The following is a 25,177-nucleotide window of genomic DNA, read 5'->3' on the forward strand; positions in this document are numbered from 1 at the left end:
GAGGCTGCTTGATTTGTTAGCATCTGCCAAGTCCTTGGGGCAAATGTTTCCCACATGTGAAACAAAGACTACCATCTTCAAGACACTGAACACTGGAGTGATGCCTGCTGGCCCCAGCATACCAACGGAAACCACAGCCATGGGTACCAGGAAGAGATTAAGTAGGTGAGAGCTGAAGCTTATCAAGAATTAGATTGTCAAGTCTCTTTGACAAGCAACAGCATGCATGCTATATCCAATTCCTCTCCAGAATTCTCAATGCACAGCAGCCATCTATCATCGATGGGTTAACTCGTAACCAGTAGGCTCATATCCCCCACCCTCTCATCACCATAGGTCGTTGTCAACACAACTACCTTAAAAAAAAAAAAAAAAAAGAACTTTGCCATGACTCTACAAATAGCATTATGATTTCTTCACTTATCAATAAAACATACTCAAAACAATCAGAACTCATCAACAAAAAGTGAGTGTGGTGTGGCTGTTCACTCTGATACTGCAGCAGACGAGGGGCTGAGGCAAGAGGATTACCTCAAGTTCAAGGCCTGCCTAGGTTTATGGTGTAAAACTCGTCTCTCAGATAGATAGATAGATAGATAGATAGATAGAGAGAGAGAGAGAGAGAGAGAGAGAGAGAGAGAGAGAGAGAGAGAGAGAGAGAGAGAGATAGGGATATCCACAGGCAGCAAGGAGGAGAGAGACTGGAATTTTACACTAGGTGGAACTTGAGCAAAAAGAACTCAAAACCCACATACACAATGATGTACTTCCTCGAACAAGGCCACACCTCCTCCAGTAAGGCCACAGCTCTTACTGACATGGTTAGAGACATGGTTTCTCTGTGTAGCACTGGCTGTCCTGGAACTTACTCTGTAGACCAGGCTGGCCTGGAACTCAGAAATCTGCCTGCCTCTGCCTCCCAAGTGCGCCAGGCAAGGCCACAGCTCTTAGTAGTGCCACTCCCTGTAGTCAAGCATTCAAACACATGAATCTATGGGGACCAAACCTATTCAAACCACCACAACGTGTGTGTGTGTGTGTGTGTGTGTGTGTGTGTGTGTGTGTGTATTCCACAACTGAACTTGTCACTTGGTATGCTAAATTTAAAATAGTAGTAATAAATAATAAGCAATAGCATTGCTTGTACATTATCATTAGTAAAAGTGAAAATATTCTTATCAATGAAAACTGTCTTTACGCTGGGTATGGTTATGCGTGCCCTTAATCCCAGCACTCAGGAGGCCGAAGCAAGCAGATCTCTGTGAGTTCAAGGCCAACCTGATCCACATATTGAGTTCCATGCCAACCAGGACTACATAGTAATAACCCTGTCTTTAAAAAAATAAAATAAAAGGGGCCGGGCGGTAGTGGCACACGCCTTTAATCCCAGCACTTGGGAAGCAGAGACAGGCGGATTTCTGAGTTCGAGGCCAGCCTGGTCTACAGAGTGAGTTCCAGGACAGCCAAGGCTACACAGAGAAACCCTGTCTTGAAAAAAACCTAAATAAATAAATGGGAAAAAAAAGGAAAGAACTCTTCATAAATCTGTCAGGTCTCTGATATTACAGAGATAGATAGATAGATAGATAGATAGATAGATAGATAGATAGATAGACAGATAGATAGATAAAAAGAAAGAAAGGAATATATCTTGATCGACAGGCAGCAAGGAGGAGACTGGAATATGTGACTGTTGAGTAGTACCTTCCACCTGCTGTGCAAATGCAAGGACCAGTCACGAAACCCTATGGGTGAGCCTCTTTTATTTTCTTGTTTAAGCTCAAACCTAATGATACCATCACACAAGATCAGAGGGAGAGGCTGGCCATCCATAGCTATCTCCATATATACTGAATCCGGGGATTCAACCAAGCAAGAATCCAAAACACATTTTGAATTGCATGTGCACTGAATTCTCTTGTCTTATCCCCTAAGCAATACTGTTCATTAGCTTTTTTCATAGTGTTTACTTTGTATCCTCATAAGTAATGTAGAGATGACTTAAAGTATACAGGATGTTGTGCAGGGTTTTAGGCAAACCCTAACACATTGAGCAGCCCCTGACTTCGGTATCCTCAGAATCTTGTATCCTGAGGTTAAACCAGTCCTTCACAGATACTGAGGGACGTATTTGGGTGACATAGGTATATGTGGGTGCCTGATTCAAGAAACTGGGAATGTGAGAAGGCAGGCCAGTTGTTTTCCAATCTAGCTAGAATCCATCTGTCTTGCTCCCAAGCACTTCATTCTTTCATCAACCAGGCTTCACTTGGTTGAGTGCTTGGTCCTGCCCTGGCCCCGCCCACTTCTCTGGTCTTCTTAAGGAGGTATGTATGGTAGCAATTGGGTGAGAGGAAGGTAATGTTTCATTTGCCCGTGGTTTAGAAGCTGTTGAAGCCATCATACACACAATAATTTCAAAACAAGTTGTACCTGGGAAATCAATTATGACCACATTTCCTGTGTTTACATTTATATAAGTTAAGCCAACTTTGCATAAGTCCAAGAAATTTGAGGAACACACTCCAAAGTAAATTTTTGCTAAGGCAGCGGATAATCACTTAACGCTGGAACAATACAAAGAACACATGCCTGATGGTACAGGACTTTCCCAAGCATGAACAAGTGACATTCTTTATCAGCAGATACATGTGATTTCCCATTATCTAAAGCCAGGGGTTATGGCTTAGAGGGGGTGTAGTCCTCGAGTACAAGGTATAATATAGTCTTCAATTAGCCTAAGGGCTGGTTCAGTGAGAGACCGTGTCTCAATGGAATAAAGGCCTCTGGGTGCACACACTGTCATTCACTGGCTTATGCACCATATGCAATAAATAACTAAATAAATATAAAAATAAAGGCATCGGAGGAGTGGCTAAGTGTGACAGCATGTGCCTGTAAATCCCAACACTGAGGCCCTAAGCAGGAGGACCACGAGTTAGAGGCCAGCCTAGGGAACTCTGTCTGCTTCCAGAAAAAAGGCAAAACTCCTGCCTATTCCAGGATTGGGTTAGCTGTTAACATTCAACCTTTAATCTCAACTTGAAAACAGGAGAGCTACCCTCTAAGGACCTCTTGACATTTCAGTCTATCAAGAGTTATCGTAAGCCAAACTCCTCAACAATTCTCTAGAAGAGCAAGACCCTGACTGCAAGCACACAAGGCTGTGCTCGCAAGTTAATGAGGAAATGCTTAAGGAAGCGGAGCATAGGCCATGGGGGAAGAATTCCTAACTGTAGCATTGAAATTAGTTTTAGGTAGTTCTAGATGTTCAGCCTGTCTTCCTACTTATAAAGTCTTGGGCAAGTCACTTTTTAAAGAATTTTCTTTCTTTCTTTTTTTTAAAGTAAGAATACTAACTACTTTGTGTTGGGTCTTTTGTTTTTATTTTGAAAGTCGTGTCTCATTCTATAATGCTGACTCAATTGGATTTCACTATGTAGACTAGGCTGGCCTTGAACTGACAGTAATCCACCTCCCCTGCCTCTCAAGTGCTGAGATTATAAGCACAAGCCACTACACTCAATTTAATTTTTCCTTATGACAGGCTCTTACTATGTAGCCCAGGCTAGCCTTAGATTCACAGAGATTCACCTACCTGTGCCTCCCCCAGTGCTGCAATTAGCTACATCCTGCCGTAATTTTGAAATTAAAAACCGGATCAAACATTTTATGTCATTTACTCTACAACTCTGCTTCCCACTTTAAAGTGTCTGAATTCTATAGGTAGCCCAGTTTTCTGCCACTTGTTTATTGAGCAGAAATTAAGGTCATGAGGAACAACCTAGGTGGTTAAATGCTGCATAGTCTGTTGAGCCAAACCAGACTCCTCATAAAAAGTATTTACAAAAGGCCAGTACGGGACCCAGAACCAACAAAACTGTAAGAGCGTAGGATCACATGTCAGATACAAGCACACTTCCTAGGTAGGTTTAAGAGGGTAGCCTAGATGTTGAGAATGGAAGCCCATATGGGTAAACTGATACCCGAGAACCTGGCGAAGGAAAAGAGACACTCCAAATTAAGCTTGATTGGCTGTGCTTGAGAATGTGGGTGTGGCCTAATCCCATGAGGCTGGCTTTTATTTATTCTTGGTTTTGATACTCTTGCATTAATGGGTTCAAAATGCACACAAAAGATATGTTAGATTACTCGGTTCTACATGTAGCTAGTGTCTGATTCCATGTTTTAAACTTAAGAGTAGGGTAGAGGGACAATATGTTTAAAATATTGAAAACATGGGGGAAAATATGCCAGGAACATTCTTCTAATGTCTTACTGACATTGTTGGCCCTCTGCCACAAACATTTTTATTAATCTCTTTATTTGAGGGGCTGGTGATTAATCTAGGACCTGGTGCAGGCTAAGCATTTCCTTTTTTGTTTTCTTTCTTGAGACAGTGTCTTAGTACATTGTTCTGTCTGTCTTGCAATGTAAACCGGCCTGGCCTTGAACTCACATGCTGAGGTCTCCCAATCTACCTCAAGTTCCCCCTCAGACCTGCAGCAGTACTCTTGGCTCTGCCCCTTGAGTGCTGAGATTAAGTACCACACTAGAGTGCCCAGCTTCTGATTAATCTTTAGCCAAGCTGATAAAAGTGTGTGCTGTTTCTCTCTTTTGTTTCTAACTAAAAATAGCAAGCTTTGTTCTGCATCTTGCTTTTCAGCCATGTAATAATGTATCCTGGAGATTTAAAAGCCACAGGGATACAGTGCTTCAAAGAGAAGACACCACCCAGCCCTTGCTGGAAGCACCTCATTCTCTGGTAATCTATTTATTGAGCAAGTTCTCTGTTATGGCTACTTAGAAGGTCTCCAGGCTTCCTGAAAACAAGGTGGTAGCTCAATGGGAGAGACCTTGCCACACACTCTAAGCTTGAGATTGTTCCCTACCAGCATAAATGAGTGTAACTAAACGAGTGACTAGAAACACTGTAAGCTACCTCACAGGTATGCATTTCTTTCAGACAGGTGGGTAAACCTGTAGGATTCTTGTCAAAAAAGAAAAAAAAAAAGGCAACTGTTACATACAGGATGTGCTTCTCATTTTCATAGGTTTTTTTTTTTTTGTGGGGGGAGGAAGGGGGTTGTTTTGTTTTGTTTGTTTGTTCGCTTTTTACTAAAGTCCTTCCATACTATTTAAAATCAGGGCTGGAGAGAAAGTTCAGTGGTTAGGAACACTGTCTGCTCTTCCAGAGGACCGGGGGTTTGATTCTCAGCATCTCTATGGCTGCTGACAACCATTGTCACTCCAGTCCCAGGGGATCCAACACTCTCTAGTCTCCCAGAGCATCAGACCCACACATGATTTGGACACACATACATACATGCAGGCAAAACACCCATTCACATAAAAAAAATAGCATTTTAAATTTTTAAATCAATTTACATTCCTAGGAAAAGGTCTGTGTTCCCCATCCCCATTCCCCTGTCCCACCCTCACCCACCCACCCCCCACACACACACACATACACACACACCCCATGTCGCCCGATAGTGTTATCAAATGAAAAATAGCACTAGTGAATTCCAACTGGAATCATTTCTATGCGTGAGTCTGAGTATCTTTTCATGTCTCAGGATCATCTGACCATTTATGCAACAACACAATAAAGAATAGCAAGGCCTGTTATCTAAGCACTTGAGAGATGGAAGCAGGAAGACCAAAAGATCAAGGTAATCTTGGCTTCTTATCAAGTTTGAGACCAGCCGGGACTACTAGAGACTTGATGTCAAAAGACAAACAAAACCAAAAAAAAAAAAAAAAAAATCCAAGTGTCACAAAGTGAAGTTACATGGTAAGGAAGCCGGACTTTAAGGTCATCCTGAGTAGTGGTTACCCTCTTATTTCATAAATGTGCTAAAAATACCAGACCTCCGCAATGGCCAAACAGTGAAGGGAACTCATGCTGAGGAACTAAGCGTTCCAACCAAGCATCCAATTGACTGGCCTTATCCTACAGATACACCATGACCTTTGGTAAACAGATGGAAAAGGGGTATTTGGGTTTTTTACACATTATTCAAGGTAATCTTGGCTTCTTATCAAGTTTGTGGAGCCGGAGACCAAGCACGGGGCTTGGGAGGTACTAGGCAAACATGCTTACCACTGGGCTCCACCCCACTTTCTGAGCTTTTGTGGATCATAGATTTCTGCTTTGTTAGAAGGCCATGTGTGCTAGGGTGAATAAAGGACTGAGAATAATGCATGCGCCTTCAAGCAGTCGGGACCATAGATGTGGTTGCCCCAGAGGAGTTGAGGAAATGCCTTGGAAATCCACAGGCCAGTGAACCACACCGTGAAACAGGCAAATTAAAACTGCAAGCACATGGCCTCAAAGATGGGTCAGTGGGCAAAGCGCTTGCTGCAATGCCTGATCGCCAGCGTTTGACCTCTGGAAGCTATATTAAGTAGAGAACGGAGCCCACCAAGTTGTCCTCTGGTCTCCACTTGTATGCCATGGCTTTGGCACACACACACACACACACACACACACACACACACACACACACACACACACACACGGATTGGTTATACGAGTCCAGAGTGGTAGAATGTGATTTTAAATCTTGAGCTATCCTTCCAGGCATTATTAGAGCAGGCTTTGCTAAGATGATGTTTAAAGAAAGGAGAAAATCTGGAGATAGCTAGACAGCCAGTACCATAGCTCTGCAGAGATGTGCACGCACCCGTCTACAGCATGGGGAGAAGGCCTCTAGGCATTGCTCCATGGCAGAACACTTGCGGTGCACCACAAGGTTCTATCTCCAGCACCAGAAGCAACAACAAACGCAAAGACTTGGGAGCCAGTGGTTTTTAATCTCAGCTGCTTGGGTGGCTGAGTCAGGAGGATGGAGACCCCAGCATGGGCTACAGGGAGATAGATGCCCAGTTTCAAAAAGGAAAAAAGGTGAGGGAGGAGGAGTCATGGCTAGATGGGGTGACCCAAGCCTGGAATCTCAACGCTCAGGAAGCTAAGGCCGTAGGAATGTCACATGTATGCGGCGAGTCTGGGCTACATAGCAAGACCCTGCCTCACAGAAACAGACTCAGGACAGACATAGGAAGGAATATCAGTGCGACAGAGGAAGTACAGAGAGGAGAGGAGAGAAGAGAGGAGTGGAGAAGAGGGAAGGGAGGGGAGAGGGAGATTCATACTACAGAGACAGACAGTAAACAGGGGACTTTTTGAGACAGGGTCTCTCTTTGTAGCCCTGCACGTCCTGGAACACCAGGATGTACTCAAGAGATCGGTCTGCAGAGGGCCTTTGTAACTGTTGTTCTTTGTCTTGCTGTTCTGCCGTGCTGGTGATCGACCCCAGAATTTTGTACGTGCTAGGCAAGCCACCTAGACACAAATAGCCCTGGCTGTCCTGGAACTCACTGTGTAAAGCAGGTTGGCCTCAAACTCACAGGAATCCTGCCTCTGCCTCCCAAGTGCTGGAATTGAAGGTGTGTGTGACCTTTCCTGCCTTGATTCTTGATGTCTATCTAGCTCTTGCCTGCATCTGGCCGTTATATCAAAGGCTTAGAGACAGCCCGGTGCCCACCCCTGCTGAAAAGGTAGTAATCAATCTCAAATCCCCAGGCACACTTGGGAAGTCATGTTTGTTTTGGACTATAGTTCCTACCAGTGTGGGGTCCATCCTGTGCTGTGGAGTCCCATAATTCAGCACTCCTTAAAGCCTTCCTTATTAATTTGTAAGCCGCTTCCTTGGAGTGCCTGTCAGTTCAGTATGTCACAAGTGTGTCACCTCATTCAACTCATTGCTCCACTCTGGTTATCTCCCATAGATAACCAGATTCACTTTCAGAGAATGTCACTCATAACCACACCTGACACAACGGTTCCAGCCTTGCGTCTGACAGCCTGGCCGATCTGTATCACATATTAGCTGGGAGTGAGCTTCAGATCTAGGAAAAACTTCGCTATTACTTCCTCAGGAGGGGAGCAAGGGCAAGAGCTCATTTTTATACATGCCAAAGCAAGGGGATCATGGTTCATTAATGAGAGAAGGGACACAGATGCTGGTACCCAGGACTGAAATGCGCTCTGAGGAACCATTCCAAGGGTTTTTCAGGGCTGGAGAGATGGCTCAGTAGTTAAGAGCACCGACTGCTCTTCTAGAGGTCCTGAGTTCAATTCTCAACACATACTTGGCGGCTCACAACCATCTGTAATGGGATCTAATGCCCTCTTCTGGTGTGTCTGAAGACAGCTACAGTTTTCTCTCTTTCTCTCTCTCTCATATATATGTATATATACATGTATATGTGTATGTATATATATGTCTTTAAAGTCTTCCTCAAACGACACAGCTACCCCATCACTAAATACAGAGATGTTAAAGAGGACCTAGCTGTTGTCCCTGCTGTGGATAAAGCGAACCTAAGGAAAGATGGAGACTAAGTAGGAAACAAAGTAATAAACAAGGGCAAGAAACATCACAGGTTTTGACAACTTGCGGACCCTGACTTTAGAGGAACCAGGTCCATTCTAAATGTGTTGCTGTTGGCACAAGGGGATCAGGATGTGAACTTGGTAGCTTTCACACCAATGACCTGCCGATGTATCTCCACCAGTTTAAACCTCCATTTTCGTTCATGGAAAAGAAATTTTAACTGTTGAGAAATGAACCCCCGGTGGTAGTAAAGACTTTTAAATCCCAGCACTAGGGAAGCAGAGGAAGGTGGACTTGTATATACTGCCCTAGAGTTCAGGCCAGCCTGGGCTACATAGTGAGATCCAGTCTCAGAGACAGACAGGGGAGGGGAAGGGAGGGAAGGAGCCAGGAGCTGTTGGGAAGAGAAATAGGTGAGCAGTTTGTCACAAGCCTGGATCTCCTTATAATAAATGGTATCTTAGGAACTCTCCTTGTCTGGGTATTACCAAAGAAGGCTCCTCCCAAGATTTTATCCCATACCCCAGGTCTAAAGGTGCCAGCAGCTGTCTATCTGTCCTCTTGATGCAGCTCTGTTTCTTGTTAAAGGCAGAACCCACACATGCTTCCTACCTCTCTAAACTTGGCTGGGGACTGGGGACATCAGAGATTATCCTGTCACACCTTTCCACTACCTCAAGAATTTCCACTACCCATGCCTAGCCTGGACGCCTTCCCTCCCTCTCAGCTCCCCTGGTCCCTCACGCTCCTCTTGCCCCTCACCTGATATAGGGGAGAAAGGGGTTGACGTGCCCAGAGAGCACCGCGACCACGTAGGAGATAATGAAGGCTGCGGACGACCAAGTCACCAGGAGGAAGGGGACGAAAGCCATTCCCTTGAGGAAGCACAGCATCGCGGTGAGAGGGCGCTGAGCTCGTCGGAAGACGAAGCAGGCTTGCTGCGGGCTGCCTGGAGGCGGTGGCCAAGACACAGACAGCTAACGCACGGCAGGACAGAGGCTCCGCGACGGCCAGGGCAGGCCCAGCCCCGGAGGGAGGGAAGCGCGCTCAGAGCCGAGTGGGCGGAGGGCGGACGGACAGCCGGGTGGGTGGGGCACGGGCAGTGCTGGCTTGTTGCGAAACCGGTGAAGTCACAAAGCGGCAGCCGGGTCCCGCGGAACTAGAGCGCGCGGCCACCTCCCCGCCTACGCCACGCCACGCGGGACCACTCGGCTTCCTTTCGCTTTTGCTTGGGACGGCGACTGGTGGGTGCGGCGGGAGACGCGGGACCCCGCGGGGGTGGCCGGCTCTTGGGCAAGTCCCGCCAAGTTGGCTGAATTCCCAGCTCCTCCTTCCCCTGGGGGTTTTCCCTCCGAGCCCTCCCTCCCTCTCTCCCTCTCTCTCTCTCTCCTGTGCTCACTGAGCTTCCTTCCAGCGTCTAGCCACCGGTGATGCGCACCCCATCAGGTCGTGCTGTGGATGCAAGGGTTCAGGCAGAGGGGCTCAAGTGATGTTTGGGCCACCGGGCATAGACGTCACACGCACCTGTGCGATAAGCACAGGGAAAGACAAATCGCATAGTAGCCTGATAGCACAGGTATGTCATCCCCGTTGCCTGGCTACTAAGGAGGCTGAAGCAGGAGGATCACAAGTTCAAGGCCTGAATGGGCAGCATAGTAGTAAGTCGCCCTCTAAAGGGCTGGGAATGTAGCTCAATGGTAGAGCATTTGCCTAGAATGGACAAAGGATCTCATTCAAGCAAGTGACAAAAAGGGTTGGATCCAGCCCTGACCCACCCACCAAAAGCTAACTGGAGTATTTATCTGTTCCCACCAATGCTACTTGGAATATTTATTTCGTAGCATCAAGATAAGATGACTTGATCCTTTCAGATCTACCCCAGACTCCACCAAAACCAAACCAATCGGTGTTACTGAAGCACAGGCCAGCTCTGTGGGTCTGAGCTATACTTTGGGAATTCTGTGCCCCATTTTTGGCCATAGATAACCTAATATGGGTTCATCTCGGCCACATGAACGTGTCTTTGTGTACCACCCCATGTCAAGGAATAGGCTACAGGGATTAAACACCATCAGAACTAGAAAATAGATCTACCGGCTATGTAGAACAAGATTTTAAAAATGAAATAAACTAGATCAGAGCTGGGGACTCAAGACAATAACAGAGCTTTCAAGGGGACATCTGGGGATGAGCACATGACCTCCGCCTAGCACCCTGCTACATCCCTGACTCCAAAAGGAAATAATTAACCAGACCAAATCAAGACTGCCTTGGAACTCCAAGGAGACAGCAAAACTGTACAGACTGTAAATGCTTTTGTGTGTGTGTGTGTGTGTGTGTGTGTGTGTGTGTGTGTGTGTGTGTGTGTGTATTTTCGAGACAGGGTTTCTCTGTGTAGCCTTGGCTGTCCTGGAACTCACTCTGTAGACCAGGCTGGCCTCGAACTCAGAAATCCACCTGCCTCTGCCTCCCAAGTGCTGGGATTAAAGGCGTGTGCCACCACTGCCCGGCTATGCTTGCTTCTTTAAGATATTTAAATACCCATGAGGCAAGGGATGATTTGGTTTTAGCCAGATGTGGAGCTCACATCTGCAAACTCGACACTGGGAAAGGCTGAGCAGGACAGCCAAGAGCTCAGAGCCCATCTGGGCTACACAGTGAGTCCTAGATACTCTTGGGCTACAGAGATCCTGTCTCAAGTATCACTCAATCATGACTTCGGGGGCTGGGAAGATGTGCTCTTTAGACCATTTAAATATCTTCAGCCAGAACTTCTCCTTACATTGTCTGGAGGACCAATCCCTCAGTCATTTCAAGCATATAGAAACCTGGGCCTAAGAGAATGCTCCATGGTTAGAGGGGCTTGTTGCCAAGCCTGATGACCTGAATTCCATTTCAAGGACCCACATAATAGAAGGAGAGAACTAACTGCCTTGAGCTATCTTAGACTTCCTCACTCATGCTACAATACCCTCAACACACGTGCACACACACATGCATACACAACCTTAAACATCACAAAAACTGTCATTCACAGTATTCTTCATACATCTTTACCTGGTTTCCTGTGTTTTGGAAACTCACTCTCAAGTCAGTCTTCTGCCCCATCTCCACCTCCACCCTATTTCTCCCTTTTTTTTTTTTTAACCATTAGTAAAGTTTAGATCAAAATGAAATTCATTGATTGTATAATTCTCTACAAACTCCAATTTGACAATGACTGTTTTTGTTGTTTAGGGGTCTCTGTGTGTGTGTGTGTGTCTGTCTGTCTGTCTCTGTCTGCCTCTGTGTCTCTGTCTCTGTCTCTCTCTCCCTCTCTGTGTGTCTGTCTGTCTGTCTCTGTGTCTCTGTCTGCCTCTGTGTCTCTATCTCTCTGTCTCTCTCTCCCTCTCTCTCTGTGTGTCTGTCTGTCTCTGTCGCTCTCTCCCTCCCTCTCTCTCTGTCTGGGTGTGTCTGTCTCTGTGTCTCTCCCTCCCTCTCTCTCTGTCTGTGTCTCTGTCTGTCTGTCTCTCCCTCTCTCTCTTCCTGCTTGTTTTTAGGATCTCTCTTTGTAACCTAGGCTAGCTAGCCTGCAACTCTCCTTGAAGTCCTCCAGCCTCAGCCTCATGAATGCTGAGATCACAGTTAATGCTGCCACAACCGGCTCACTAATCATTTAAAACACTGACTATATATAATGAGTTGTCTGATCAAGTGGCAACAATGTTTGCTCATTCTGGTGTTTTAAAGAATATGGATTAAGTTTTTTACACGGTGTACTGCCTAGTTTTGTGTGTCAACTTGATCCGCTGGAGTTATCACAAAGGAGCCTCCCTTGAGGAAATGCCTCCATGAGATCCAGATGTAACGCATTTTCTCAATTAGTGATCAAGTGGGGAGGGCCCATTGTGGGCAGTGCCATCCCTGGGCTGATAGTCCTGAGTTCTGTAAGAGAGCAAGCCGAACAGCCAGGAGAAGCAAGCCAGTAAGCAGCACCCCTCCATGGCCTCTGCATCAGCTCCTGCCTCCAAGTTCCTGCCCTGTGTGAGTTCCTGTCCTGACTTTGGTGATGAACAGCAGTGTGGAAGTGTAAGCTGAATAAACTCTTTTCTTTCAACTTGCTTCTTGGTTGGGCAGGAATACAAACCCTGACAAAGACAAATTGGTACCAGCATAGTGGGGTATTCCTGTGATAGCCTGACTTTGTTTTTGGAGGACTGTGGAAGGAGTTTGGAACTTTGAGCTAGAAGTTCCAAATACATTGGTTGTTAAGAGCTCTGTGGGGCAGCCAGGCAGTGGTGGCGCACACCTTTAATCCCAGCACTTGGGAGGCAGAGGCAGGTGGATTTCTGAGTTCGAGGCCAGCCTGGTCTACAGAGTGTGTTCCAGGACAGCCAGGGCTACCCAGAGTAACCCTGTCTCAAAAAACCAAAAACAAACAAACAAACAAAAAACAAAAGAGCTCTGTGGGATATTCTGTAGGAACTTGGAAGATGATGTTGAGAACAGCGCAAACGATAGAGGCCTGGCTTGTGAAATTTCAGAGGGAAGATTAAAGACTTTTCATGGCCATTGCTATTTTGATTGTGAAGATTCTATGGTTTTGGTTAGCTGGGGCTAAAGAGTCAGCTGTGATTAACAAGATACCACAACTACTAAAGCAAAACTTTTTCATTACTAGAATGATTAATGCTGGTTAGCTGGAGCTAAGAAATTAAAAGTGATTAAGAAGAGACCAGCATCACTAAGGTGAAATCTTCTGGGAAGTGTTTCCTGAAAGCACAGAGAAGCTGTGTTCCAGAGGCAGCCATGGTTGTACCTCTTGTTGGAAGCCAGACTTGATCATGTATAAGAGTCGCCCAGGTGGTACTGGTTTTGAAACATGAAGTGGTAGCAGCTTATGTTTGGCATTGGGAGAGGCCAGGAGAAGTCATTGATGAAGGTGCAGCCTCGGTGACAGTTGAAAGCCCAGGACTGAAGGGGTCATGCAGAGAAGTTGAGGCTTGGCACCATGAAGAGAGCCTGTGAATAGCTATTTGTGAAAGTGCAGTCCAGTTGCAGCAGAAGACAACAGTGCTTTGGAGATGCCAGTACCATGAGATGACCACCAAGAGCAGCAGCAGCAGTGGAGTACAGGCAACTAGAGCCTAGAAGACAAGGTGTGTGCTACAAAAGGCAGAGCTGGAGAAGTGACCCAAGCCCTTAGAGGAGCCCAGAAGATCGTGAGTGGATTCCAGACATTGGATGGTTAGAGTTTGATTTTTATTGTGACTGTGTCCTGATATTTTTCCCTCTTGAAGTAAGAAAGTATTTTAGTGGAGCCCACAGGTAAGAGACTTTGAATTGTAAGAGGACTTTGAATTTCAGAAGAGGTTGGATATTTTAAAGAGATTGAAATTTTAATATGTAAGAGTTTGTAAAGACTGTGGGACTTTTAAAGTTATTTAGATCTTGGGAATGAATAAGAAAGTAAGGGTTGAGGCTTAATAGTGATGTGTTTGTGTGTCCAGTTGACAAGGAGTCAGTTGGTCTGGCTGGTTTTGTGTGTCAACTTTACACAAGCTGGAGTTATCACAGAGAAAGGAGCCTCCCATGAGGAAATGCCTCCATGAGATCTAGTTGTAAGGTATTGTCTTAGGGTTTTACTGCTGCGAACAGACACCATGACCAAGGCAAAGTCTTTTATAAACAACATTTAATTGGGCTGGCTTACAGGTTCAGAGGTTTAGTCCATTACTGTCAAGGCAAGAGCAGGCACCATGTGGTTGCTGGGATTTGAACTCAAGACCTTTGGAAGAGCAGTCGGTCGGTGCTCTTACCCATTGAGCCATCTCACCAAAGGTTTTTTTTAAAAGATTTATTTATTATATGTATGTACACTGTAGCTGTCTTCAGACACCCCAGAAGAGGGCGTCAGATCTCATTATGGATGGTTGTGAGCCACCATGTGGTTGCTGGGATTTGAACTCAGGACCTTCGGAAGAGCAGTCAGTGCTCTCTTAACCACTCTCTCCAGGCCGATGGTTGTTTCTTTTCTTTTCTTTTCTTTTTTTGAGACCTGGTTTCTCTGTGTAGCCCTGGCTATCCTGGAACTCACTCTGTAGACCAGGCCTGCCTCTGCCTCCCAAGTGCTGGGATTAAAGGCATGCGCCACCACTGCCCCGCTCCCTTGATCTATTACATTATCACTAGCTTCATCTTTTCCAACTCCTTCACTACCTAAGGTTGGCTGTCCTGGATCTTGCTCTGTAGACTGACCTTGAACTCAGAGATCTGCATGTTGGTCTCCTGGGATTAAAGACGTATACTACTACCATGCCTGGATTTAAGTTTTTCTTCACCTAATTTAGACTAATTGTCAGTGCAATTAGTCTAAATCTCTTTACCTTAGCCTCAGACAGACTCTTCAGACAAGGGCCAAAGCAGCCACATTCTTCACCAAAACAGTTTCTAGGCCACATTCTGAAATTATTCTTGGCTGAAACCTCTTGGGCCAGGTCTACACAGTTTAAATCATACTTCCATATTCCTACTAAGGTAGCCCATTAAGTCCAACTTAAAGCATTCCACTGCTTTGTATAGTCCCCAAATCCACATTCCTCCAAACAAAAGTATGGCCAGAACTATCACAGCAATACCCCAGTCACTGGTACCAACTTCTATCTTAGGGGTGGGTTTTTTTTTTTTTTTTTTTTTTTTTTGGTTTTTTGAGACAGGGTTTCTCTGTGCAGCCCTGCCTGTCCTGGAACTCACTCTGTAGATCAGGCTGGCCTCAAACTCAGAAATCCGCCTGCCTCTGCCTCCCAAGTGCTGGGATTAAAGGCATGTGCCACCACTGCCCTGCCTATCTTAGGGTTTTACTGCTATGAACAGATACCATGACCAAGGCAAGTCTTAAAAAGGATAACATTCAGTTTGGGCTTACTGGTTCAGAGGATCGGTCCATTATCATCAAATCAGGGACATGGCAGCATCCAGGCAGGCATGGTACAGGCAGAGCTGAGAACTCAACATCTTCATCTGAAGGCTGCCAGTGGAAGACTCAGTTCCAGGGAGCCAGGGGGAAGGTCTTAAGCCGACACCCACAGTGACACACCTACTCCAACATGGCCACCACCTCTGAATAGTGCCACGCCCTGGGCCAAGTTTATACAAGCCATCACAGGCATGTTCTCAATTAATGATCAAGGGTGGGAAGGGATGGTGTAGAGCCATCCCTGGGCTGGTGGTCCTGGGTTCTATAAGAGAGCAAGCTGAGCAAGCCAGGAAGGCAACCCAGTAAGCAGCACCCCTCCATGGCCTCTGCATCAGCTCCTGCCTCCAAGTTCCCGCCCTGTGTGAGTTCCTGTCCTGACTGCCTTTGGTGATGAACAGCAATGTGGAAAGGGTAAGCTGAATAAACCCTTTCCTTCCCCAACTTGCTTCTTGGTCATGATGTTTTATGCAGGAATAGAAACCCTGACTAAGACACAAGGTAAAGCTGTACACCCAAAGACAAATGCAGACTACTTAAGGGATTTTTGTTAATTATGAATATGCTAATTTTGAGGAAAGCCAGCATAATGATCTATTTCAATTGCCAACTTCATAGTATTAGGAGATAGCTGGAACATTAGTGTAACACACCGTGGCTGTGTCTCTGAAGGCGTTTCCAAACGGGCTTAACTTCAAGCAAGCGGCACTATCCCATGGGCTCTGAGTGAATAAAAAGCAAAGGAAGAGAAAGCCAGAGGAAGGCTTTCTCCCTCCCTCAGTGCTACAGAGCAAGCTTGTCTACTGCATGACTCGCCCTCCGTGGAGAGCTGAACTCCTGTGAACTGGGAGCCAAAACAAGCCCTTCCTCCTCTAAGCAGCCTTTTCTTAGGTAGGTAGTCACAGTAGCAAGAACAGTAAGGACTGCAAGCAGTGTATGGGGACTGCCGACCAAAGGCCCCAGGCGCCAGGAAGCAAAGAGGCAATTAGATCCAAGGCGACCTCAAATGCATTCTATTTAGACTTGCCAAGGAAAGCATGTCTCGGGTTTCAGGGAGTTAGATCGTGTCGGTCACAATGGAAGAAGGAAGGGTTGAAAAGCCATGCTACACCAGAGCCCAGCAGCCAACTGTAGGTACCCAGGCTTTCTCTTTCTCTTTTTCTCCCACTTCTCTTTATGTTTACATATTTATATTGTGTGTGTGCACGTGTATGAGAGCGTGGACTCATGCCATGGTATGTGCACGAAGGTCAGAACTATTTAGAAAAGCCCAGTCTCTCCTACCATGTGTGTATATGGATTCTGGGGAACCAAACTTAGGACATCAGGCTAAGCCACAGAGCTCTCTTGCTGGCCCTCAACCTGGGCTTTCTCAAAATCTATTCACATGTCAAACATTAGCTAAGAGAAGCAGGTCTGTCTTCATCAGCCTTTGTAGAGACTTAGTTCTTAGAGAATTTGGAATAAGCTCGTTAGGTTTTTGATTTTTTTTTTTTCATCTTGACACAAGCTATGGTCATCTGAGAAGAGAGAACATCAATTGAGGAAATGCCTCCTGCAGACTGGCTTGTAGGCTAGGCTGTGGGGCATAAGTGGTTGGTACAGGAAGGTCCAGCCCACAGTGAATCATGCTACTCCTGCCTGATGTGTTGGAACAGCGGTGGTAGCGTCTGGAAGTACCACACTAGGCCTAGACAGTTCCACGTGTAAGAGGTTTAATTGAGAGGGAGTAGGGGGTGGTGGCGCAGAAAGAGAGGGGAGAGAGCGAGAGAGCAAAGAAAGCAAGATGGAGGAAAGTACCCATATATATATATGGGTTGTGACATAGCAGTCCAGGTAAAGGTGGGAGCTGAACCCAATGGATTCTGAGAATATGGTGGCCGTTCCCCCGGCAACGGGTCTGTGGACCCGCCCATGTATCACCGCAGGTTCTGAATGCTAACACTGCCCAAGCAATCCCAGGTCACATAAAAAGAAAACTGAGCAAGCCATGGAGAGACAGCTGGTAAGCAGCATTCCTCCATGGTCTCTGCTTTGGGTCCAGCCTGAAGTTCCTGTCATGACTTCCCTCCATGATCAAGCCTTTTCCTTCCCAAGTTGGCTTTGGTCTGTATTTTATCACACCAGGAGAAACCAAACTAAATAGGATGCATGCTGGGGCCACCTGGCAGGCAGGGCAGCAGTTATGACCCACATGACGATAGTCATTCATAGCAAGTTGGATCCCTACATAGGTATCTAACCATAACTAACTGTGTGCGTGCATGTATGTGTATATGTGTGTATGTGTATGTGAGTATATGTGTGTGTGTGAGTGTATGTGTGTGTTTGTGTGCGTGTATGTGTGCATGTGTGTGTATGTGTGTGCATGTGTGTGTATGTGTGTGTATGTACACAGCATATGGTGTCAACCAGCCCTGAGAATACACTGCTGCTTTCTCTTTCAAAGAATTGCCATACCACCAATCTTCCCAAGTCCTAGTTTTACAGATGTGTGCCACCGCGCCCGACCCTTAACTTCTGTATTTAAAATAACAGGGAATAAGTTGACTTTGCACACTTCATTTATTTTCCCAGGAGAGATATTGCCCTGCCAAAAATGCAAATAAATGTCTTAAACTATGCAAACATTCTAACTCACCTGAGAGGTAGCATGCTTTTCCTTGCCTCCATTGACATGGGTTTGTCAGTCAAATACTACTTCCATTTGCACAGGAGCTATAAACAACTGATTTTAAGTTTTAAAGTCCATGATTGCTTATTTCCTTGTATCAATTTACTAGTTACCACCTCCAGTTTCTAATTTCTCCTTCTCACTGACAGAATCCCATTTATTCTGCTCCTCCCAGAAGGACCACTAGCTCTTAGCCTCCTGAGCAGTTATGGGTGCTATTTGACTTGACTTGAACCCGTTTGTGAAATAAGCATTTTACCGTATCTATTAAAATGCTGTTTGAAGGAAGCTATTTTATAATCTGATGAGATGACTGAATTCCATCAGCCATCCTGGAGTATAGACTCACTGACTTTAAGAAAGAAGGCTTTAGCCAGGAGGTGGTGGCGCACACCTTTAATCCCAGCAATCGGGAGGCAGAGGCAGGCAGATTTCTGAGTTTGAGGCCAGCCTGGTCTACAGAGTGAGTTCCAGGACAGCCAAGGCTACACAGAGAAACCCTGTCTCGAAATAAAAAGAAAGAAAAGAAAGGAAGGAAGAAAGAAAGAAAGAAAAAAAGAAAGAAAGAAAGGAAGAAAGAGAAAGAAAGAAAGAAGGAAAGAAAGAAAGAAGGAAAGAAAGAAAGAAGGAAAGAAAGAAAGAAGGCTTTAATAGTGGTTAGGGTTGGTGAGAGCAGATGTTTCCAGGTTCTTGGTTTTATTCAAAAAAAGTAAAGGCTCATAAAGATTTCCAAAAGAAACAAGATAACTTTATTTGGAACTAAGCAATAATGCAAATTAAACAGGGCTGCACTGACTGGGCTTGGTGGCTCATGTCTTTAATAGCCAGTTCTAGGCCAGCCTGGTCTATTAAGCAAGTTCCAGGATAGCCAGAGCTACACAGAGAAACCCTGTCTCAAAAAAAAAAAAAAAAAAAAAAAAAGAAAGAAAGAAAGAAAGAAAAAAGAAAAAAGAAAAAAAGAAAGCCAGGCATGGTAATGCATGACTTTAACCCACCAGTTGGGAGTCAGAGGCAGGTGGATCTCTTCTATTTCAAGGCTAGCCTGGTCTACAAAGAGAGTTCCAGGACAGCCAGAGAGGTTATACAGAGAGACCCTGTCTCAAACATCTCCCCCATCCCCAAAAGGAACAAACAAAAGAAAAGAAAAAAGAAAGGGGCTGGAGAGATGGCTCAGTAGTTAAGAGCACCGACTGCTCTTCCAGAGGTCCTGAGTTCAATTCCCAGCAACCACATGGTGGCTCACAACCATGTGTAATGGGATCTGATGCCCTCTTCTGGTGTGTCTGAAGATAACTACAGTATACTCATATAAATAAAAATAAAGACATAATATTAAAAAAAGAAAAGAAAACAAAATAAGAGAATTAGGAACCAGAAGCAGGAAAACAAACAAACCAAGGCCCCACAACAAACACACAAACAAAAACCCACACGCTCAGTTGGCCACAGAGTGCAGGTACTCAAGGCCCCCAGGACTGACTGGGGCTCCTTTAAGGGGCTCAGGAAAGGGGGTAGCTGAATGCTAGGGAATGTGGTTTTGCTTTCTTTATTTTGAATAATAGATTAGTTTATATAATTTACTTTTCTTACATAAAAGTACCATCTGATTTTAATCAAATGAGCATCCAACTATGCATAGGCATGATAAATAATTGTTACTAAGGGTGAGGAAATGCATGCTTTTGTTTTGTTTTGTTTTGTTTTGGAGACGGGTTCTCTGTGTTGCCCTGGCTGTCCTGGAACTCGCTCTGTAGACCAGGCTGGCCTTGAACACAGAAATCTGCCTATCTCTGCCTCCCAAGTGTTGGGCTTAAAGGTGTGCACCACCACTGTCCCGCACGAGTACCATTCTTGTGGCCTGAGGAAGGTAAGAGAACTACAAGAGCATTGTTATAAGAAAGAGGTACATAAGCCAAACCAAGTAGGGGCCCAGGCTAAACTACCTTCTACGTTTGCCTGCCATAGAAGAGGAGGAGAATATGCCCCTCTCTGAGTTCATGGAACTACTAGGTAAGCCTTTTCTTTCTAATGTATCAAACCCTGTTGGGGGATGGCTTTGTGCAGTGTGTATCCAGAGGCTGACTTCTGTACCCCAGAGATCCACTTGCAGTCTGGACTTTAGCATTGGCAGTTTTATGAAGCATCCCCTGTCTCAAAGTTGTGTTAAAATTGTTCTCCTTTGCCACAGACCAGGGAGCCTTGGTGATCCCTTAACCTGCGGGAGAAATCGGGGTTCCAATAATCAGGCAGGCAAGGAGTCACGTTTGAAAAAAGGGCAGACACAACACAAGGAAGTGCAGGATCTGAATGTATATTCTTAAAATTAGGCATCAGACCTTTATGGTCATTACAAAAGAAAAAGAAAAGTCAGGCAGCAATAGGTCTAAAACCACAGCCACCGCCTCTGGACCAGTGTCCCCCCCCCCCCCCTTCTGATCAGAACGCTCAGGCCTCGAGGGGCCTGGCAGAGTCCCTGGGGGATGCAGGCTGCTGGAAGGGGGCTTGAATGCCTGGTAGCACAGCTCTCTTGCAGCACTCACTCTCACTGGGCTCAAGGTCCAGCCCATCCTTGGTAAACGCCCAACTATGCTAATCTTCTGGGCTAGCAGAGACATGCCCCAGGGGTCTCATTTTTGCTAATTCCTACAAGTGGCTCAGCTGCCATATGTGACTGAAAATGAGGATTGTACTTGACTTTGCCCTGGGATTATCAGCTTCCATTCAGTAAACTTCAGTGCTCGACCTCCCTCACTAACTTCCTAACAATGCTGGAGGCAATTAGTCTGAATGTGTAGCATTCCCTATGAAATTCCAAGACAGGGTTCGGCTAAGATGTGGGAATATTGATGGTCAGAGGGCAACGTTTTTGTTTACCTATTAATAAATCATATCCTAGGGGCACCTAGCACTCAAGACCTTCCATCAACTAACACAAGGACAAATCTGGGCCACCTCTGAGTTAGGCAATGCCAAAAGGTCGCAGGAGACTAGCTTCTTTTGAAGCTGTATGCCTCAGATCCATGGTCAAGTCTTAAAGCCTGACATGCAGATTTCACTGGAGTGGGCGTGGTACTCCTTCACCTCTCAAAAATAAATAAATAAATAAATAAATAAACAAATAAACATAAATTTTTTTTAAAAAAATGTGTAAACATTGCTCCCTAATTATTCCCTGGTTGGTCAATATATAAATTTAGTTGATTGGCCCATGACTGAGCATGGGAGAGAATAGGCTGGACTATAAGAGGCTGGACATGGGAGGCTGGACTTTCTCCTATGGGGGGGAGGGGAGAAAAGAAGTGGTTATCAGCCTTGAGGAGAGAGTCCAGGAGAGACCACAAGAAAACACCTGGAACCCAGAGAGCCAGATCAGCACTGAAATGCGGGTGTCTCAGGATTTTGGTTGGGAGGTAGCCAGATTAGTTTAGGGGATGAAAATAGAGCAATACTGCTCAGTTGTTGTGCTCTTAAAAGCTGTGAAATAAATATAGTAGTCCGGTCTCAATTATTTGGGAGCTAGCTGAGTAAAGAGAGAAACTGAAGCACAAGTGCGGCTAGCAACATCAGGGTCACTTTATGATAACTATATTACTTTTTGTAAGTATGTGATGGAGGCAGAAAACACCAGCCACCCAAGTAGCGACATGAAGACTTTTTATTAATTATGAAGGCTTGACCTTAACTTAGGCTTGTTCTCAAGTAGCTCTGATACTTAAATTGGCCCATGTATAGTAATCTATGTTCTGCCACATGGCTCATTGACTCCTGAGTACCAGCATCTCTACCCAGAAGTCCTGCCTCCTCTCTCTTGTTTTGCTATGGGCCATAAGCTCTCTATTAAACCAATCAGAAGGTGATGAAGATGTTTACAGAACACTGAGACAGGTGATGTGCTAGGGACAGCATACTACAACAGGGACTTCCCGCAGCAGGCAGGGATGAAGACATCTCAGAAGCCCATGGCAGATAATTGTGAAAAACAGTTGTTCCCATTTCTCATAATCTTAGCCCTGGACAACGGCTGTATAGATTTCATTTGTGTTTGACTGTTTTTCAGTTGGCCTTGGTGTGCATAGTTATTCTATTATATCTGACTTTCCTACTCCCTTCTTCTGCTCTGGTGAATTCTGTGAAACCAGATGTTGATGTAAATGATTCTTAAACAATTAAAAACTGAGGCATAGGGGCACAGCACAGCACAGTCCTAATGGCCCAGGTGCATGTTGTGTGTTCTCATCTTGGAAACAATGTAATAACTGCACAATGATAGTTTCGGATTGTGTCTGACTTGCAAAGAAAGTTTGAAGAAATTATTAGAAAATGAAACAGAGCCAACATCGGGACCCTGAAAAAGGAAAAATAACTATTGAAGTTATAAAATGAGTTTTGCACATTCGAGAGTGGCTCTGGGATAAGCAAGTAAAGAATGCATAAAATTATATATTAGTAAAACTAAGTCAAAACACCGGGACTCCTAGGAGAGTCAATGTGTGCAATGTGCAGGAGCAGAAACCTAGCGGAACTACTAGGGTTAACGTGATTCTCTCTGGCCACTGCTGGCAGCTTTGCCCGTGTCACTTATCATTAGAGCTTCACAGGAAAATGCAGGTAGCTGGCCTCGGAGCTCTTTATACTAAGTCAAAAGTTAAAGTTTAAATAATGATAAGTTTGCAATTATTATTATTTTGGCCACAGGCCCAGGAATAGGGGAAAGCTTGAAACTTTGGGGAACACTTGTAACCTTTGGGATATGGTTATTCTTTTGAATTTGATTATACACGTCTTTTTTTTTTTTTTTCCCTGCCTGCTTTTGTAGTGACTGGGGCAAGAAAAAGGCGAGAGAGCGAGTAGAAAGAGTGAGGTACACATGAGGTAAGTGAAAGGAGTGTGTGTGGAGAATACATGGAGAGAGAGTGTGAATGAGTGGGAGAGCGTGTGAGGAGAGAGTGTGTGTGGAGTGTGTGGAAGAAGGAGGAGGAGGAGGAAGAGGAGGAGGAAGAGGTACAGAATGAGTGTGTGAGTGTGAGAAAGGGAGTGAATGAGAGAACATAACACCAACCACCCGAATAGAGCAAAATTACATACAGCTTTAAGCTGAGAGAGAGAGAGAGAGAGAGAGAGAGAGAGAGAGACTTTAAGCTTTAAAAAATTACCTGTCAGTTTGTACCTGAACAGATGTCTGTGTCTATTATGTGTCTTCCAGATATCCCTGCTTCCAGCTGAGAACTCCAATCTTGCCCAGGCTGGCCCCCGACAGTGGTGCTTCATACAAAGACAACCTTTACACAGTGCACAAGAGATGCTCCCAACACTGGGCCTTTGAGCCTATGATTTCACAGCTCATGCAGTTTCCTGGTTGGCTACTGGATCAATGTCAGCTCACCTTCCGACAAGTACTGACTAAGCCACCCCACCCTGCCTTCCTTGCCATGATGCCTTTCCCTGGAACCATGAGCCTAAAAAAATCTTTCCTCACTCAGGCAGCTTCTGTCTTGTATTTTGGCACAGCATGAACAGAGTAACTAATGCCTAACAAAGTCTGGTGTACTCGAGTATACACTCATCTGGGTGGCAACTAGATCCCAGGGTTCAGAATTTAGCGTCTGAGCACATAGCATCACAAGGCCAACTCCCAACAGTTTGAAGCCAATCTAAACTAGATTATAAAACCCTGTCTCAAAAAGAAAAGAGGAAAAGGGGAGGAGGTGGAAGAGGAGAACAAGAAGAGGAAGAAGAGAAAGAAGAAAAAGGGAGAGTTAGAAGGCAGAGGAAAGCAGGGAGGAAGGGAGGAAGGGAGAGAGGAAGGAAGGAAGGGAGGAAGGAAGGAAGGGAGGGAGGAAGGAAGGGAGGAAGGAAGGGAGGAAGGAAGGGAGGGAGGGAGGAAGGAAAGAAGGAAAGAGAAACCAATCTAAGAAGAAATGGAAGGAAGAAGAAAATGTCACTTACACCTACAGTTTTATATATTTAAGAAAAAAATAAAAATGGTCTTTTGCAGGTAGAGCCCTGTCTTTCTTCAGCGAGTCCTTTGAAGCACCTTGGTTTTCGTGTATGTGCACCACTGCTTAGAAGCGAGTAACTTTACCTGGCAGCGTGCATCACCTCCTTAGCACTATAGTAGTAGTGGCTTCTTTTCCTGTCTCTGAAATGCAACACTTTGATAAAAAGCAACTTAAGGGGGAGTGAGTTTATTTTGGCTCACAGTTTGAGGGTGCAGTCCACCAAGGCTGGGTAGTCAAGGCGGCAGGAGCCTGAGTCAACTGATGCCGTTGCATCCACAAAGAGCAGGAAAGTGCTGTGTCCAGGTAGTTTTCTCCTGTCTACAGAGCCCAGAACCCTGGCCCATGGGGTGGTGCTCCCCACATTCAGGTCAAGTCCTTCCCATTTCAGGTAGCCCTGATCTAGGCAGTCCCTCACAGGTGTCTCAGAGTCTTGTCTCCCCTGTGATTCTGGAGTTTGTCAAGCTACCAGTATTATTCTTCAAGATCATATATGTTATTAACTCTAGTCTTCTTTGTTGTGTGTGGTTCCAACCCGGGGCTCCAACCCAGGGCCTTGTGCATGCTTTCTTTTTATGATCAGAAGAAATTTTAAGTGTGCTTTTGAAGTTAGGGATTGCTTAAAATCCTTTACATGCATTGTAATTCCTGGGAATGAATCCTTTCAAAATAGGGAGTCAAGACTGGGACCAGAGAAGGCTATCAACATTCACTATGTGAGTGACTGATGCTGTGTGTGTGTGTGTGTGTGTGTGTGTTATATACATGCATGTTCCTACATACACACAATTGTATGTTTTCCATGGTGTCTTATTAGGGTTTTATTGCTATGAACAGACACCATGAGCAAGACAAGTTTTTTTTTTTTTTTTTTTTTTTTTTTTTGAGACAGGGTTTCTCTGTGTAGTCCTGGCTGTCCTGGAACTCACTCTGTAGACCTGGATGGCCTCAAACTCAGAAATCTGCCTGCCTCTGCCTCCCAAGTGCTAGGATTAAAGGTGTGTGCCACCACTGCCTGGCCCCAAGACAAGTCTTATAAAGAACAACATTTTTTTTAAAGATTTATTTATTTTATGTGTATCAGTGCTCTTACCCGCTGAGCCATCTTACCAGCCCAAAGAACAACTTTTTTTTTTTTTTTTTTTTTTTTTTT

General features: G+C 45.2%; 1 protein-coding gene and 1 long non-coding RNA gene across 4 annotated transcripts in view; one reads left to right on the forward strand and one right to left on the reverse strand.

The window, feature by feature from the left end:
- The window catches only part of Dram1 (DNA damage regulated autophagy modulator 1), a 42,214-nt gene extending 32,352 nt beyond the window's left edge, over positions 1-9,862 (reverse strand). For both annotated transcript variants that reach the window (XR_004112878.1, XM_031349925.1), the window contains exon 1: positions 9,165-9,862. Coding sequence is in view for 1 of the 2 variants with exons in the window: in XM_031349925.1 (XP_031205785.1) it covers positions 9,165-9,295 (131 nt within the window). In the remaining variant the exon portion in view is untranslated. The remainder of the gene's footprint in view (positions 1-9,164) is intronic.
- Positions 9,540-23,511, forward strand: LOC116076251. Of its 2 annotated transcripts, XR_004112881.1 has the most exons (4): positions 9,546-9,646; positions 9,817-9,978; positions 22,845-22,900; positions 23,232-23,511. It is a non-coding gene; the product is annotated as an uncharacterized LOC116076251 (long non-coding RNA). The 2 variants fall into 2 exon arrangements; XR_004112879.1 differs by having other exon boundaries at positions 9,540-9,978.
- Positions 23,512-25,177: the final 1,666 nt, after the last annotated feature.

Source organism: Mastomys coucha, unplaced genomic scaffold (genome assembly GCF_008632895.1).
Source record: "Mastomys coucha isolate ucsf_1 unplaced genomic scaffold, UCSF_Mcou_1 pScaffold4, whole genome shotgun sequence".
Taxonomy (NCBI): Eukaryota; Metazoa; Chordata; class Mammalia; order Rodentia; family Muridae; genus Mastomys; species Mastomys coucha.